The sequence below is a fragment of the Nymphaea colorata genome, chromosome 6 (genome assembly GCF_008831285.2).
Source record: "Nymphaea colorata isolate Beijing-Zhang1983 chromosome 6, ASM883128v2, whole genome shotgun sequence".
NCBI classification, from domain to species: domain Eukaryota; kingdom Viridiplantae; phylum Streptophyta; class Magnoliopsida; order Nymphaeales; family Nymphaeaceae; genus Nymphaea; species Nymphaea colorata.
In genome coordinates, this window is record NC_045143.1 from 4,078,967 (window position 1) to 4,096,533 (window position 17,567).

Sequence of the window (17,567 nt, forward strand, 5' to 3'; positions counted from 1 at the left end):
GGTCGTTCAAGTCAAGCAAGTTAATAAAGTTGGAGTTGGCCCAGTCAGTGGGGATCCCCAAAGTCAATGGCAGGCACGGGCGCTCGGGCTATGATGGCAAAGTCGTTAATTTGACGAAAGCAAGGGGCTTTGAGGGGGGTCGGTTCAACTTTGCCCCTTATCCCCTTTTATTTAGAAAAGTAAGTGCTGACTCGGACGCCACGTGGACGTGGGCCCGTCTAATAAAAAAAATTGTCATGGATTACGGATAAGGACAACTGACTTAACGCCCTTCTCTTGCCAGCCACGTGGCAAAGTCTCATACGCTCACAAGGGTTCTGGCTGGTGTTCATCTGTTGGTTCGGACTGAGTTGGTGGATCCGAATCTGATACGCAGGATCAGATCCAAATCCAGGCAGATGATCCGAACACAAAATACCATTATTATTATTTATCTAATTAAATCCATTTTTTAAATCTAGAAAACAGATCACGATCGTTACTTGTTTCTTATAATTTTCGCGGAATTGATCTAGAGAGATTACACGTTGTTGTAATCTAATTTTTGCATCCATTGATTCGAGCAGAGGACCACGAAAGTTGCATTCTGCTAACCACTGAAATAAATAAACCAGATGGGTTGGCTCAGTGGCGGAGCCCGCCATGACCGTCGGACAAGAAAATTTCATGTGGGCCACTGTCTTTGTAGGAAGGGATATTCCGAGAAACGGAGCGTAAGACAATCTCTTCATCTTTCTTCTTTTCCAAGTCCCATTTCACCTTACTTTTCCTTCATAAGCAACAAAACAATCTATTTAAATATATTTGGTCTGTTTCTACAAAGACAGTGGGATTTTACTTAAAATAAAGCATATACATGCTACTCGATCGGAGCAATGTGGGTTTCTTTTTAATATGTAGGAGAATGATAATTGAGCACCATAGGAAACAAATCAATTTATCTTAATTCTTAAGGAAGGAAACTCAGAAAAGAACGTTAGCAAATTCTCAAAAACATGTGGGCTTGTGGTGTTTGAGATTGACTCGTACTTGACACACTTGCTAAGTTTTTATGTTGGATGCAGACTGCTTATCATGACCATACGCCCAAAAAAAAAGTTTGTGCTTCTAATTTATGTCATTTTGATCTTCGTTATATGTCTTTGGGCTTCACACAAACCACAAAATTAACGTAAAATTGGTCATTCATATTTTCTGGGAATTTGACCTAACTGGGAAAAAAACCTGAGAATTTCATGTGACCACGAGCCATTTTTAAAAAGGTTTTACCAAATAAAACTCTTTTTCTTAAATTTAGGGATACCCAGAACCCCCACCAACTATTGTCATCGTCCAATTTGGCCTTAGGATCAAAACTTTTCAAGTTAACGGTGGATGTATGATACATTTCGTTTGCAAGGGGGGTGGCGCAACAATGGAAGCGCATGTTGATAGATGACCAGCGCCTGTTTTGAATCATCGGGATATCAATTCTATGTGTTGCAAAAGAGAAGGTCATTGATACATAAGTTGAAGTGTGGTGGAACAGCACCTAAAAATACCTAACACATACTCTGCAACATAAGGAGATAAGGGATTGAGTGGAGATTTAGGCCATGTACTTGAGCAGTAGAATGATATACTCCTCTTACCCATAAATCAATGGATCCAACACCTTCAAGTCCAATGATAAGCCAGTCTTCTACGAAAATGAGTGGAGATTTCGGCTATGTACTTGAGCAGTAGAATGATATACTTCTCTTACCCATACATTAATGGATCCAACACCTTCAAGTCCAACGATAAGCCAGTCTTCTACGAAAAGGTAAGACGTGTCCCCAAAACGGTGTTCGACCAGACCACGCTAGGAAGGGGAATTTAGTTCCTGACATTCTTGGGATGGGAATCAAACATTCCTTTTTAGGACTGCACCAAACCCTCTACAAACCAGGAATCTAAACCTGATCTTAATTTGGTTAATCTACCGAGTCAAGATCAATCAGTCGTTAGTATACCGCAGCTGTTTGAGTCGATTGTGTTTGCCACTACGTTCTCGATCTCATTGCTTGCAAATTGGTAAAATTTTCATAAAATTTCATTTTATAAACTGAAACCATTCTTCTGCATCATTAATGCCATAGCGTGCAGAGTATAAGATTATAACCTCCATATTCTAGCAGACTTTCATACAAATATTAACAACAAAGCAGAGCAATTTCCACATAAAAGAAGCGTCAGTTACTAAAGAAGCTTTAGTGACTTGAGATGTTGCTCATGCTCGGGGTCCATCTCCGGTGGTGAATATGACCCATGGAGATCTTCAACGACATATTCCTGCAACAGCAGTACAGGTAGTCAATTGGAAAGACCGTTAGCCAAACGAAAGAAAAATTCTTAGAAGATTCATGATTCCATCAGTTCTGGAGGACGCTGGTGACGGCAACATCGTTGATGCTAAGAGACAACGACAGTCATGGAGACACGTTGCTAAGACAAACATAGTATGTGACGAGGAAGAACACATGAACGGTCCTCTATTGAAGATTCTCAACAAAACCTTTATATACCTATGAGCCACGCTACCAAGGATCCTAGTTCTTGGTTTTTCGAATACAAAACAGAAGAGGGTACAAAGCAATTAGGATCTGCCAGACCGTCGCACGTGGGTCAGTTTTGGACCAAATTATTAAAGTTTTAATTAGAAATTAGAACCAAACTCAACACTTGACTTCAGACGCCACATGCACTGATGCATGTGGCTAAAGGGAAGCAGACTGCAGCATCCCAAGTGTGTGAAAAATAACTTTCTATATCGAAGATTTCAAAAATAAAAAAATCAAAGGTTCATCTACAATGTAACTTACTATCAGTTGTCGTAATACATTGCATTTTTTGGGTATGAACTGAAAACGACCACAGGAAAAGTCGAGATACACTAGACCATGGCACAGCTCAATTTTAAACCGCGCTCACTAAAAACATTGCTTTTAATCACATTTTTACCAATGGCAGTAAAAGCATTAGCAGCTGCATGAATAAGGTAAACAAAACATGCCTTTGTGAGCTCCCTTTTTGTAAGGATGTGATAGTGCCTTTGCCAGGTTCTTTGGATCGCCAATGTAGCAGCAAGAAGGCCATATGCAATCCCAAGTATAGCAAACATGATGACCATGACGACAAGAAGAATACCACAAGCTTCTACGGAAGCTGGGAAACAGTCGAGAATACCCCAACCATAGCAGCAGTTGCGACAACCAGCCACACAAGGATTATGATTGCTGATAGAAGAGCAATGCACAATCAGCCCTACCACACCCACTAACACAAAGAAAAGAAACACCCCTGGACAAGAAAAGCCACATTAGAGAAGTAAATAGGACATGAAAACAGAAAGTAAGACCCCGTTTACAAGAAAAGCCATGTCACATGGCCCAATGAGATGGCATCGTACATAACATATATCTGAATGAATGGAAACTGAAGGAGTTTATTGACAAATGACAATGATATAGCAAGCCAACAGCATAATTCCTCAGCTTCCCCATCTGCAGCCCACTGAATGCATCACTTCAAAGCATACCCACAAATAAACATTTCGAAGTTTTAAATGGCAAGGTTTTTCTCGGATATGATACGGCGAGCTTGAAAAAAAAGGGAAAAAAACGAAAAAAAATATGGTAATTTTTTAAAAATTAAAAAAAACTAAAAATGAGGGAAAATAAAATAAGTGAGAAACTAATAACACAAATGTCAAAAAATAAGTAGATCTGCAACAATTAAAAAATAGAAAATGAAAAAAAGTTTTTGGCAATAAAAAAACATGAAAAAAATGAAAAAAGCTCATTTTAACATTTTTTTTCAAAAAATGCATTTTTTTGAAATTTTAAACGGCAATTTAATTTATAGCCTTTTTTCGCTACACTGCTTCAAACAGCATAAGTAACCAACCCTAAACCAATAGGCAAGTTATGTTGCACGAAGATGCCCACACACATGCATGCATGAAGGGACATTGCATACACAAGTAAAGCGATATATTGGAGTACTGATTTATGGAGTATTGATTTACAGTAGTCATCGTTACCTTTCTTCTGTACTTAAAAAAAAATGGTAGATCATTTATCATGCAACCTTCGCTTCTATTGCTCAATATTGGAGGACCAATCAAGGGGATTTCAATCAATCAAATATGAATACCATTGAAGATACATCCAATGCCATATAAAAGGTATGTAACTGTCCCTATAAAGCCAGCTGTACGATTGCACTTTCTAAAACTAAGAAAAAGAAAAGTAAAAAAGACACAGAATAGAATCATAATAACACATACCAAATAATTATGACTTGCATAAATCATGAAAAAGAAACAATGCATATGTCAAAGATATAAACAAACTTTAAAGGCTTAGGTTAAACTTGTCTAAAATATTTATATAACACAACAACAGTAATAAGTATTTTAAGTTTCATAACAATAAAATAGAAAAAACCTGTCCTTTCCACATGAAATTGGCTTGATGGAATGGAGTCAACCATAAGGGTTGCCGTATGCTCCTATACAGAAAGAAATTAAGAATAAACTTGGAGTTTTTAAGGTACACCCCCTTTTTGTTTCACCCTCTCTCCCACTCAAATCTAGTATTTTGCTATGAAAATAGTGATTTTCCCGAGTGGGTGAACAAACATCAAAAGGGCCATTTTTTTGCGAGGTTCACTTCTAAACGCATTTTATTTCTTCTGCATGCCTAACACAGGCTCTTCAAAAGAGTTGCTGCACCCGAGTCACAATCCAGTGGGGGAGGGTGCAGTAATGGACAATTTGCTTTTTTTTAATTATTAATTGCCAGAGGCGTAGCTTGTTAATTGTTAATATTAATTTTCTTGTTTGTGAATACATATATATATATATGCATTTTTTCTTTTGTTAAATAATTCCTATAGTCATACTTATTAATTGTCAGTTAATAATTTTCCTAATGTATACATACATACATACATACATACATACATATATATATATATATATATATATATATATATATATATATATATCTTTGCTGCATCCACACACATGTTTTTTTTTCCGCACTCACACCTGCACATGGACTTGCATCCCCACTCACAAGCTGCACCCTTCCTACACTCAAGATCACCAATCAGAAAAATTCTTCTCTCTCACTATGATACGAACAAGGCCCAAGAAGGTGTCTGATTCTCAATCCGGAAAGGCATGAAAAAAGATTGCACAGTTCTACCATGCCGGCACATTCAAAGAACGAGTCAGAACACCTTGACCTCCTCTGCAATGCTGTTTGCATCCAGGCTGGACCATTCCACATGTTCCACAATAAACATGGAGCACCCTTTTTGCAGTCTATATATTCTGTAGTTCCACATTTGCGTGCAAGCATGGGCCCCCACCTTTCCACAAAACACAATGTTAGAGCATGCTGCGGTCCACGTATCAAACAACTTCTATGGTACAACTCGTACTGCATCCATACAGTACCATATGATAAACATAAGATACTTAGGTGAATATAGTTTGAGGCGTATATCATGTCCCTTTTCTCATCAGCTATATAATTTTATAATACTACCATGAGGTAAAACAAGGTATCACACTATGAACTTGGTACTGCATTTATGTCCATTTCCTAGAAAGCTAGGACGCTATCATGATTTACCACAATTGCAACAATGGATATAGTGATCAAGGAAAATAGGATATTATCCTAGAAAGTTTCTGTATGACCTTCCTAGAAAGGAAAATAGGACAGAATACTAAAATGGGCAATCCATGTGACTGGTGTGAAGCACATCCGAAACTCAAAAGGAGTAAGCCAGTTTTTCACAACTCTGCCACTGATCTTTCATTTAAAGAGATATGATCGAAGAACAACTATTTTTGAGATGAATTGCTAATAAAGACAAGCTGAAATAAGAATGGAAATTGGAAAGAATATGTAGGGCAATATAAAATAAGTCCAAATCATACCAAAACAGTAATAAAATGGAATTGGATGTTTAGATAATATTCGATCCCAACCATCACTGAAAGAGTTTCTGATATCCCCATTTGTATCCATTAGGTATGCAAATCCGCCTAAAATAGCAATAACCTGCAGATTAAGAACACCAAACAATTTGAGCAACTTCTAAAACTCAATTGTTTCGGAACAGTATAACAAATCCTAACTTTTAACTCAACTATATTCATTTATTACTAGCTTTTGAGTTTAATGAGAATAGCATCAGAATAACCTACGTGTGTATGTGTTCAAGGGGAGAGATACATATAGGCCAGGGAGCGCAAACCAAAAATTCTTCTTTCTTTGTTGTTTTTTCCTTTTTCAGTTTATTTCTATTCTAATGCAGGGCAGACCTTATATTTAACTTTGATTTGTTCCTAAAGAAGCTAGCCACCTTTTTCTATTTAATCAACTGGCATATAAGAGAGAACATTAGGAGTCAATTCAATTGCAAGTGGCACTCTAATGGCCTTTAATTGTCAAAGGGTGATGGAATTGAATGGGCGAAGACAAATGGAATCCATCACCGTCTCTGCTTTTTTCTTGAATAAAGCCGCACAGTGTTGACACTCCATTGCTTTTTGCGCGTGGTGAATATTAAGTCTAGTAAGTCAGAACTTGTCACATACATTCCCAATAATGTGAACCTTGCAATGTTTCTTTCACCTCTTTTCTTTTGCTTTTTTGTGAAAGCATACCTATTTACATATTAATGATTTTCTAAATAAACTTTAGATGCGCTAAGATCCTGTGTGCTTCCATGAAGCTCCTCGATATCAAAGATTAGATGTTATTGTGTCCAAATTGAATATTACTGGTAGTTAGGTCTCTGAATCAAGAAGTCCAATTTTGTGGCAGGGCCCTTATCCCATTACATTCTTTTAGATGCCCTGGGGACGTATGGTGCTGACGAAACAAAATAGCGAAAATCTTTTGATCAACATGTTGTCTGAAAAATTGCACCTTTCTTTTTCTATTCCTTACACTGCAATAATTTCAGGAATACTCTAGCGAGTTGGCTTGAAAATCTCCAAGTTCAGATTCAGAGAATAATTTTGTTATCAATGTCAAAATAATGAATAGAATTATTTCATAATAAGAAGGTTTTAGCACATTGGCTAGGGGCACATGGTATATTTTTCCATAAAAGTATAACCATCCTATGTGCCAACAGTGTGTTTCCATGAACATAATTACACAATTTCCCAAGTCATATATATTAGACTGATGTTTGGGTCTTTAAGTTCACGAGACATAATAAAGGGGTGGAACTATGACCTTGAATTGGATCTTATTTCTCTTGATAATATTTTCCTGGATGATATTTTAAGAATTTAAATTTGAGGTATCAATCATCAATGTAAATATGAAACTATTACGTGTGTCTCTAGATGAATTTGCTGCATGTTGTAATGTTCAAACTTCAAAGTGTTATTCTATTACAAGAAACTTACTCAACTTTTTGAGATAAGTGTTGAATATTTATGTTATCATTGAGAACATATATAGTCACAAGAAATATTTAATCGATTCTCAGAAGCAAATATAAAACTTCCACTTTGTGTGGCATGTTTAAGTCCAAAGGACTCATTTTCTTCATTTGATCAAGTGAAGTTGATTTCTCTTGCTGAATTTTATACTATGGGCTTCCTACAGTAGATTCAGAGTCAACTGCAAACATATATTGGTATGTGAAATACAAGGCTCAGTTCTCAAATTTAATTGCTTAATAGAACAAGCTTGAAAGAAATCTGGTAGCAACTAAGAAGAACAAAAAATTTTCCTTCGGCATTTCTGTTAATTAAGTTAGCATCAAAAGTACCAGTTACTGCAAGAAATGTTGAGACAGCAGTTTCAGCTATGAACAGTATTAAAACTCAATTTCATAATAGAATGGAAGATAAATGGGTCCGTGATGCACTGATTACCTATGTTAAGAATGATGTTTTTGATGCTATCAGTAAGAGGCCATTACTAACCGCTTTGCGAACATGAAAAGAAGACGATGCCAACCATAACAGTACATAGTAATTGTATAATAGTTTGATATACATAAACAATGTTTAATTTCTAAGTCTTCTTTTATGTTCCTATAAATTGGTGCCTACCATAACCTAAATTCCTGGCTCCAACTGTGCGTGTGTGTGTGTGTGAGAGAGACAGAGAGAGAGGGAAGAAATACGCTTACAGTTTGTACTGCTAAAAATACAAGGATCACATCACGAGCCACAAAAATTCTGAACTTTAATTTCCGCCATGAGTAGTCTTCTAATAATTCCACTCGTAGATGAAATTGTGCCTTGCATGTAGTACAATGTGAAAAAGCAAATCCTTCCTGAAAGTATAACTCTTCCTCAGATTCAGACAAGGTTTTACCCATCAGAAAAGAAGAAAAACAATATCTTGAGACAACTTGGTTTCCTTGACAGAAAATCAGAACTTCCATGAATTTAGATGTATTACATTCGGTATTTGAAACTTTCTGCTTTTATTCAGTGAAGTGCTGAAGGCATAAACAAGTGGTACTGTCACATATTCATGTAGACTGGTGTTATTCAGCAATGACACACAAATTGCATTCATTCCCCCTGTTGATTACTTTTATATAGAATGTGTTTGTTATAAATCTACCAAATTATTCCCTTTTTCTGTTTGTGTTACAAATAAACCATGTTCCATGATTCCCATCTAGGCACCAACTAAGCCTGTTAGCAGCTGTGGGCATAGGCATTAAGTAGCACTACAGACATCTAGTTGAAAGACTAAAGCAAATACTTCTAAAGAAAATCAAACGATAAATGAATAAAGATACCTTCACTGAACGCCAATGGTCCAAGCATGATCGATGAACAAACTGTTGGGTTCCTTTGCACATGCATGGAGATATTAGCTCATCACCTACAAGAAAGATCATGAAACAAGACTTAATGCTAAAAAGGATTTCTCAACAATAATCAGTTCCAATTCCCAGTATAGAAACTCTGTTTCTAGATGGCAGGAGTCACTGGTAAAATTGGAAGTGCACTGTGCAAAAAGGAGGGTGAACCACAAAATATAATGCAGTAAGTCTTTTGTGTAGCTATTGTAATCATAAAAATAGGAATTGTAATCATATAACTTTGGTCCATAGTCACATTAGTGTGAGAAATAACAACCAAATCTTCAAAGAAGATTATCAACCATATGCTTCTTACGTTTTTCTCAAACAACCAAATGATGGAACCATTCAAATTAGTCTTCTTTCAAATACGTATAAGTCCTCTCTACACCAGGATCCAATTGTACATAGTCAAACAAAACTACCTGGCAAGTCTCAGATTACAGCATACTCCACTTGAAGCAGAAATAGATCCGATAAGTAGTACATGAATTTCTTCAAATACTTCATCAAGACCAGACTTGAGCAGTTCAGCAGTCCAACATGATCCAAGCACAACCTGAACTTGAAAACACACATGACCTGCACAATAGTGTCACTGGGGCAACTTTTATACGTTATTTTATACTTAAGTACACATGGGTCTCTTCACTTTAAGGGAGACTACCAGCCTGCTGTCTTGTCCAACTCACGGGACAATAATGGAGAAGCAGATACCTTGAAGGGCATTAGGCACTAAAGCCTCATAAATATACACACACTCTCTTCGGCATTCAGACACTTTTAACAAGGGTTTGCCCATCCTTTTATGGCCAGAAGGAACAGTCTTTACACTTAGTGAATCTCCCAGATCCTTTACAAAATGGACTGCATACTTAGTGCACTCTCCTTTCCCCTGAAGAAGATTTGTCCTCCTAGGCCTGGCTTGACACCTATGCCCATGTCCAGCAATCACTTAACTTCTTTGGAGAATATGTGCTTGGTCACAACTTCCATATGTTCGCAACCCTTCACCTGTCTTATGCTCACGTGGCAAGGCCACCTTGGCATATTTGGCTTATAAGGTAACCACCCAGCTACTACTTTTCCCATGTCTCAGCAACAGGTTCCTACCATCAACTGCTTGGCCAACTAGCGAGCCACAACCTTGGTGATCTGCTCAATTGAATACCTACACTCAGCCAAAAATTTCCTATGCACATACAGTTTTTTCTAGTTCATGCCTATTATGCAAGGTACAACAAGTCTTCTACTCCTAAATAACGAGCTATGACCAAAGTCAAACATGACTATCTGTCACTTACCATACCAGTCTCAGGTTACAGCATATTGCACTTAAAGAAGAACAAGGTCTAACATAAATTTCTTCAATACTTCATTCAGACCAGACTTGAGCAGTACAGAGTTAAATACAGCTTGACCTTGAACACACACATGACCTGAACAGTACCCACAACCAAAAAGTGCAATTTTTAGCTTTGGCAATGTTCAGATTTGAGCATTAAAATGAAGCAAATGCAAGTTTATTTACTCAATTTTAGACAAATTCCAAAAGAATATTAGAAATGAAAAGTAAGATTTTGTCTCCTGTTAAAACTTACATCCCATATCTCACAATAGATTTAATTAAAAAAAAATCACTTTCACACGTTTCTCCATATTTTTTAGTTTTCACCCTAAAAGCATGAGAAAATTTCTCAAAAACTTTGAGTGATGGTGTTGAGTGCCCTACATGTTTGATCACCATATAACAATAAAACGGTGACAATAAAAATGGAAGACAACTTGCAGGAGTCTTACAGCCGGGCAACATCCAAATTATATCCAAGCTCAGCCACCTGGATGCCTGATAGACATGTTTAACGTTTCAAAACACTCGATCACCATGTAAAGGAAAGATACACTACGAATTTGGCCAATGAATAGCTCAATGACAATGAGTGGTAGCAGAGAAATCCTCATAGGTCACACAGCATCCACAAAAATATTATGATTCAAATCACCTCCCGGTTTGCTTATCTAGGGCCTGAAAGACTTATTTGAACCGTCTTGAGACAAATTCCACACGTACTTGAAACTTTGGACGGCAGAAACGTTTCCCTTCTCGCGATGTTTCCAATACAGGATGCACAGAACATCCTCTGTCGTACGTATAACATTGGCGGAAGAACACCGGATCTGGCAACTCTCTCAATCTCACGATTCATCAGAATTTGATTCCTTGCATTACTTCATCCGCCACTAAACAGAACTGTTCAAGCTACTCCACTTTCTTGAGGCTATGAGTTTAACACTATAAGGTGAGGCCAATAAAAGATTGATTCTGGTGAATTCCTACGCTATTGAAAGAAAAAGGTCACGTCATCTTTTCCGTGTGTCTTGCTCTTTTTCTCTTCGCAGGAATTCATCATGACTAGCTGTTGATACATGCAACCATAGGACCATGGTCCCAGTATCCTTGAGTAAAGATCCCCCCAAGGCTCCCTCCGCTTGGTAGGAGCCGCCCGTGTACCAAGAAGGCCAGTAACAAGATATCACGAGTACCGAACCCGTGGGAAAAGACGAAGCTGGGGCAAGAAAGCCTAGCATTTTAACTCCGAAATGAATATGTGTTTTCTCTCAATTGTTCCCAAAGTAGGATCCATGATTAAAATTAAAGAGAACATCTTGGTGTTTCCGCCAATTGAACAAATTAAGACACCAAAATTCATGCTACAGCACGAACTTTTCAGGAACAAAAAGAACAGAACAGAAAGATAGAAACGAAAAAGAAAGCGGAGAATCATATGAGGCGCAATCGGGAATATCTCTCCCACCGTCATTCGTGCCAGAAGGAAGAAGAGGTTTTCAAACTAATCGCTCTAAAACATGGAAACTGAAGACGTACCAGGATCGGAATCCGACTCGAGGCAGATACGGCAGCAAGCAAGCGATGGAGAGTCAGCCTCATCCTCATCCCTGATCTCGATGCTTGCGCTTGCTTCCGGTGGCAAGGGCCGGTCGTGGCGCCCAAGTGGAAGGAGGGCGACGGACTCGTCCGCTTCCTTATCCTCTGTCTCGGATGACGAAGGCGACAACGGCGGTGGCGCTGCCGGTGAGGTTGGTGCATGCAATTCCACTTTCATGTCTGCTTCCTCTCTCTGCCGTCGCCGGCACGGAAGAAAGAAATGTACCGGGGCTTGTGATGTTCGCTGTTCTGACAGGTAACCTCCCCGTCGCCTCCTACAAAAAAATCTCTCATACCTTTTTTAACGCCTCTCTCTTCACAAATGTTCATCTTCTTAACGTCAAATTCCCTTCCTCAAAGGGATTTAGAATTCTGTACCTGATATCTACGGCAGAGTTTCAGATGAAATTGTTGCTATTCACAATTACAAATCATTAGGAAATGAGTAGCACTGCTGAGAGCATCATATCGGCTAATAAATGATCCAAGGTCGTACAAGTTTTTTTTCTTTTTATTTTTAAATTCGTAAATCTATTTAAATTAACAATCTATTTTCAAATGTATTATTTTAGGAAATAAATGTTAAAAATAAAGTTTTTCGAAGTTGCCTTTTTTTCTATGAACAAATTGGATTTTTTTTGTTTGTTTACAAGAAAGTTGTGGTTAAGCATAGACTTAACTTTAGTTGATAGAGGTACCAGAGTATTTAATAAACTTTTTTTAAATCTAGCTTTGTAAATTCATATTTAGTTATTTTTTATGGGATTAGTGCAACCGTCAGGGCATATGGTGAGCAGGATGTTTGTTTTCATTTTAAATTATCAGTATGTTGTAAAAGAAGGAGTGTTTTCATTTTAAATTATCAGTATGTTGTAAAAGAAGGAGGCATTGACGTGTAAGTTGAAGTGTGGTGTGGGTGGCACTCCGACACATCAAAACAAGCTTTGTTTCTAAGAGACAATCAGTTGGATGGAGGCTCTGGCCCTCGAATTCGATGAGACACTCCTCTTACCCAAAATTCATATATAATATTTGCAATTTAAAACAAATTCATCTCTTCTCATATGACCATAAACATAATTCAGTAATGTGTTCACCAAAATACAAATGTATTATACAAAGTATATTTATATGCCAATTCATCTACATCAACCTTTGTTTCTTTCCAAGAACATTTATATGTAATTTGCAAGAAACCAGATTCTACCATCAATATGTAATCCCAATCACTAATTTAAGATAATTAAGCCAAAGATAGAGCACATTTGACATTGTAATTATAAAAAATAATTAAAGAAATTGGTTGCTAGTAATATAAATGAATGCAAAGGGAAAATATTTCACACACACACACAATGGGATACAAATCCAAATTCTCATGTACCAAGCAATTTCAAAGTAAAATCCAAAAAACAACTAAGAGTTTAAAACAGTGAAGAATTATCTACGTGAACAAAAAAATTATTTCATTTTATTGTTGATTGAGAGCTGAAGCTCTCACCTTTTCTTCCTACACACCAGGTTTGCTTTTGATATCTCAAGATGATGTTTATATTATGCTTCAACTTGTACATTAATGTCTCCCTTTTATAACATAGAGAATTGATGTCGTGAGCTTCAAATAAATAAAGACGGTCTATCTACCGGTTTCTAATTTCTATCCCATCTGGTGTGATATCGAAAAACACTATAGAAATGAAAAATCTAAATAAATATTAATTTATGTTAGAGCTGCTAAAGAGGGGATCTCGAAATGGCTAGATTTAATCCTCAACTTTACAAGGTGCACGACTCTTTTGAAAGCATGTTGGTACAAATTTGAATCTTTTCTCTTTATGCCCTTTTGAATTGGTAAATTTTTTTTGTAACATAAACCTTTAACACTTCAATAGAATGATGAAAGCATATATGAAATTTTAATTCTCTATTTACATGTGCAAATAAGGGGGCATTTGATGTATTAGAATTTTGATTTTAAAACCAAAACAGAATAAAATTTTCACCTCAGCTTGGAATTGGAATAAAAATACCAATTTGAATTTTCCTTTTGAGTTTGATAATATGGAACCTTAATTCTAAAACTAAATGTAAGCAGTAGATGATAAAAACTAAATTGTTTTTATCTTTTATATATATATATATATATAATATATATATATATCTTAAAGAAACAATTAAATCCTAATGCCTAAAATGTTACCAACTTTGTCGACTCTTTATGTCTTTCTCGGTGAAGCTACGTTTGAACATTATATGCTAATTAAATATGATAGACTATGCGATATTAAGTATAAATTTACTTTTGAATGCTTCCTTGAAAAAATAGTTTTACATGTGAGTGACTTTTCGAAAATAATTTAAAAATTTGAGGATCTATTTATTAACTTTTAAAAATTAAATGGACATTTTATTTGGTAAAAAATTTCTTTAATCTTCTTCATAACATTACCACACGTACACCCTACACGGTTACACCCTGAAGCCTGGACTCGCTGGACTCGGCTTTAGTGCGGATCGGAGAACCAAGGGCTGATCTTCCCAGGAGGTGGGGAAATTTGTGGCTGTTTGATCCCTGCGGGCCCCGACTTGTTCCCCCACAACCTCTTCCTGACCACCACGGAAATCCGACGCATTGCTCTCTCTCTCTCTCTCTCTCTGTGTGTTCAAGGAAGAAAAAGAAGAATGGCGTCTGCAACGGCTTCTTATTCAGTTGTCCTCTCCCTCCGTCCGCCGTCATCTCCCAAGGTACCCATATCTTCGGTCTTCGTTTTGTTCTCTACCCACTTTTTATCTGAAAAAAGCCCTTTCATATCAACTTGATGCACAAGAGGAGATAAAGGAGTTTGCTAAGGTATGTCTCTACGAATCCACGGGCACGAGAAAACAGCCACGATCTACAGTGTGGTATCCTTAGTTTTCATTTCAAGGCTAGGCTTTTCATTTATTTGTGCTTTGACTGGCAATTGAAGAAAATCAATTACTCTGCCTTAGCTGATTTGTCTGAATGGGACTTCTTATAGGATTATCCCAAACCATTGCATTTAACGATCACCAACTTCTTGTTAGTGTAGTTTTTTACCTTATCCTTCCAAAGGAATCCTAGCTTCGTCCCAGTGCCTTTGAATTCTTCACAAATTTTATGTTGCCAGTTCGCCAAGGTGCCTTTGATCTTTTGATCCAAAGCTTACACTTCCTCTATGTTGCCTTTGATCTTTTGATCCAAAGCTTTTTCCTTCATATAACTTGTCATCACTTGTAGATGCTGAAACGTTTATTACTGGTTGTCTTTACTATCTGAGAACTTCTTTGACAGGCGAATCTTGCAAATCACTGCTTGCTTTTGAAGAGCAGTATACCATCATGTGGTAGCTCTGTAGTTGCTGAGTGGAAGAAGAAGCATAAAGTATCTTATATATGTAGGAATTCCATTCAAGGGGATGTACTTGAGAGAGGATCCACAACAAAAAATGATTCTGATGGTTAGGTGACAAATTATCCATTTGCTTTTAGAGACTAAACAAAATTCTGGTGTGTATCATTTATTGAACAGTGTGCTGGAAGTAGGCTGCTTCTTTTTTCCATCCATGCTATGAAGTCTTCCAAATGAAGTCTTTCCAATGACTGCCTTTTTTTTTTCTTTCATCCCTTCACGAAGAGCCTTCTCTCTTTGCTTACACTTCCTCTATGTTGCAGTCCCTTCTTAAGAACAGGGTTGTGAATATAGGGATTGCTTTTTTGTTATGTGTTTAATGGCCTTTTCCAAAGCTAAAAATGTAAGTTTCATTGATACTCAATAGCGAAGGAGAAAGATGAGGCTTGCGCAATAGTTTGACAAATTTCTTGTATCTTTAAATGATACAAGTAAAATTTTCTATCTTCTTGCAGGTGTTGGATTCCTTAGCATCCATCATGTTGGAATATTATGTGAAAATCTTGAAAGATCACTCGACTTCTATCAAAATCTATTGGGTGCGTTAGTTGTTGTCCATATGGATAATGTGAGTAGCCATTTTAAATTTTTTTCCAGATGCATGCTGATTTGATCCGTGTACCAGGACTCGAAATAAATGAAGCTAGGCCAGATGATAAACTTCCATACAGGGGTGCTTGGTTGTGGGTTGGTTCAGAAATGATTCACTTGATGGAACTCCCCAATCCAGATCCTACAACTGGGCGCCCAGAACATGGGGGAAGGGATCGCCATGCTTGTCTTAGTATCCGTGATGTGTCGAGACTGAAGGAGATTTTCGATAAAGCAGGTAATAGCTGAAGGCTACAGATGATACCCCCTTCCAAATTTTAAGTCTAAAAGCTTTGTGCAGGAGTACATTTCCGAGAACTGGACCAACTAATTAACGCAATTCACTCTCCCCTCTCCATCATTTCCTAGTACCAGAACAAATTGATGATATTTGAAAACTCAAAAGTTTACACATGAATAAAAGGTGTAGCAGAGATACTGTCATTTGAAGGCCCAGCATTGCAAAGTAGCTCTCTTTCATGAGCCTCTACAACCAAAAAGATAGTTGTTTTTGTTCAAGGTACCCTTGGATCTGTTGGTATTAACCCTTCCCTGCTGGTAAAGAGGGCTACCGGTCCTCTGAGACTGACAGGAAACCACAATGGGCGATGACAAATATGCAGCTGGTGTATCAACAAGTCTGTCACGTCCAAGAAACTCGGTGGTTTCTTGCTGCTGAAAAAGAGAGAAAAAAAAAAGACAATGCCATACTTTCTTCCTCTATTCAAGAATTAGACAGGAATTTTACTGGTTGTAGATGAAAACATGCATCTCTGACACCATTGCTGATTTTTCTTCAGGTATCCCATACACACTCAGCCGTTCTGGTCGGCCAGCGATATTTGCACGTGATCCAGATGGGAATGCATTGGAATTTGTACAAGCAGACTAGATTTGGTTTTATTTTATCTGCTTTATTCCAATGGATGATGCTTACATCCCTTAGGGTAATGGAGATCCTTGTATATCAAACTTAGCGTTCATATTTTACAGACAGCGCTTGTATATATTCATCCTTTCGGAAATCTGTATTCTACTAATGTCACAAGACATCATGCATTATTCTCCACGTGGCACCGCAACTCTTATATATATTCTACTTGGACTGTAAGAAAGAAATGCATTAGTGCATACTAGATATATGTAATAATGTTTTCACCTCAAGTGATGAAGCTTTGAAAATTCTTGGTTTGCTTGAACTCTCGTAACGTTTATTCTTTGCTTCTCCTTTCGACCGCTTCTGTTTATCTTTCGGAAATTGACTTAATAAAGCATTTTTTTTTTCATTTGTTGTCCATGGCAGAAAGTTCTTGACAAAATATATCATTGTTTTGTTGGAAAAAGGCGGTAACGTTTTTCTGACAACCACAGCGACAGTTGGGAGCCATATCTTCGGCTTACTGCAACAGAGTGCTGCAAGAATGCAACATTCTGCTTACATGTGGCTCTCAAAGCATTTTGAGTTGCTATTTGTATATGTAAACCGTCGGTTCCGCGATGATTGTGATCAGCTTCTTGGAACATGATGAACTCGTTGAGTAAGGCAGATTGTTTCTGATTGTTCGGGAGAAAAGTGCTGCAGATCTTAACCAGAAAGTAATTTCTACTTCTGACCAATGGTTGTAGAGTATTAAAGATGTACTCATTCTCGGAGAATTAGCAACAAAACCTTGAATACCGGAGGTTTTTTATGCAAATAATCGAGATATA

At 37.3% G+C, this 17,567-nt stretch overlaps 2 protein-coding genes across 2 annotated transcripts; one reads left to right on the forward strand and one right to left on the reverse strand.

The window, feature by feature from the left end:
- Positions 1-2,061: 2,061 nt before the first annotated feature.
- On the reverse strand, positions 2,062-12,131 carry LOC116256430 (uncharacterized). The gene is made up of 6 exons (XM_031632794.2): positions 11,777-12,131; positions 8,824-8,909; positions 8,200-8,346; positions 5,978-6,101; positions 3,035-3,321; positions 2,062-2,313 (listed from the first exon to the last, which is right to left on the reverse strand). The coding sequence occupies exons 1-6, from the start codon at positions 12,012-12,014 to the stop codon at positions 2,221-2,223; spliced, it is 975 nt and encodes a 324-aa protein (XP_031488654.1). The 5' UTR covers positions 12,015-12,131; the 3' UTR covers positions 2,062-2,220.
- A 2,290-nt stretch (positions 12,132-14,421) lies between these two features.
- On the forward strand, positions 14,422-17,021 carry LOC116255592 (glyoxylase I 4). The gene is made up of 5 exons (XM_031631464.2): positions 14,422-14,581; positions 15,150-15,315; positions 15,722-15,805; positions 15,892-16,095; positions 16,658-17,021. The coding sequence occupies exons 1-5, from the start codon at positions 14,519-14,521 to the stop codon at positions 16,747-16,749; spliced, it is 609 nt and encodes a 202-aa protein (XP_031487324.1). The 5' UTR covers positions 14,422-14,518; the 3' UTR covers positions 16,750-17,021.
- The last annotated feature ends 546 nt before the right edge of the window (positions 17,022-17,567 follow it).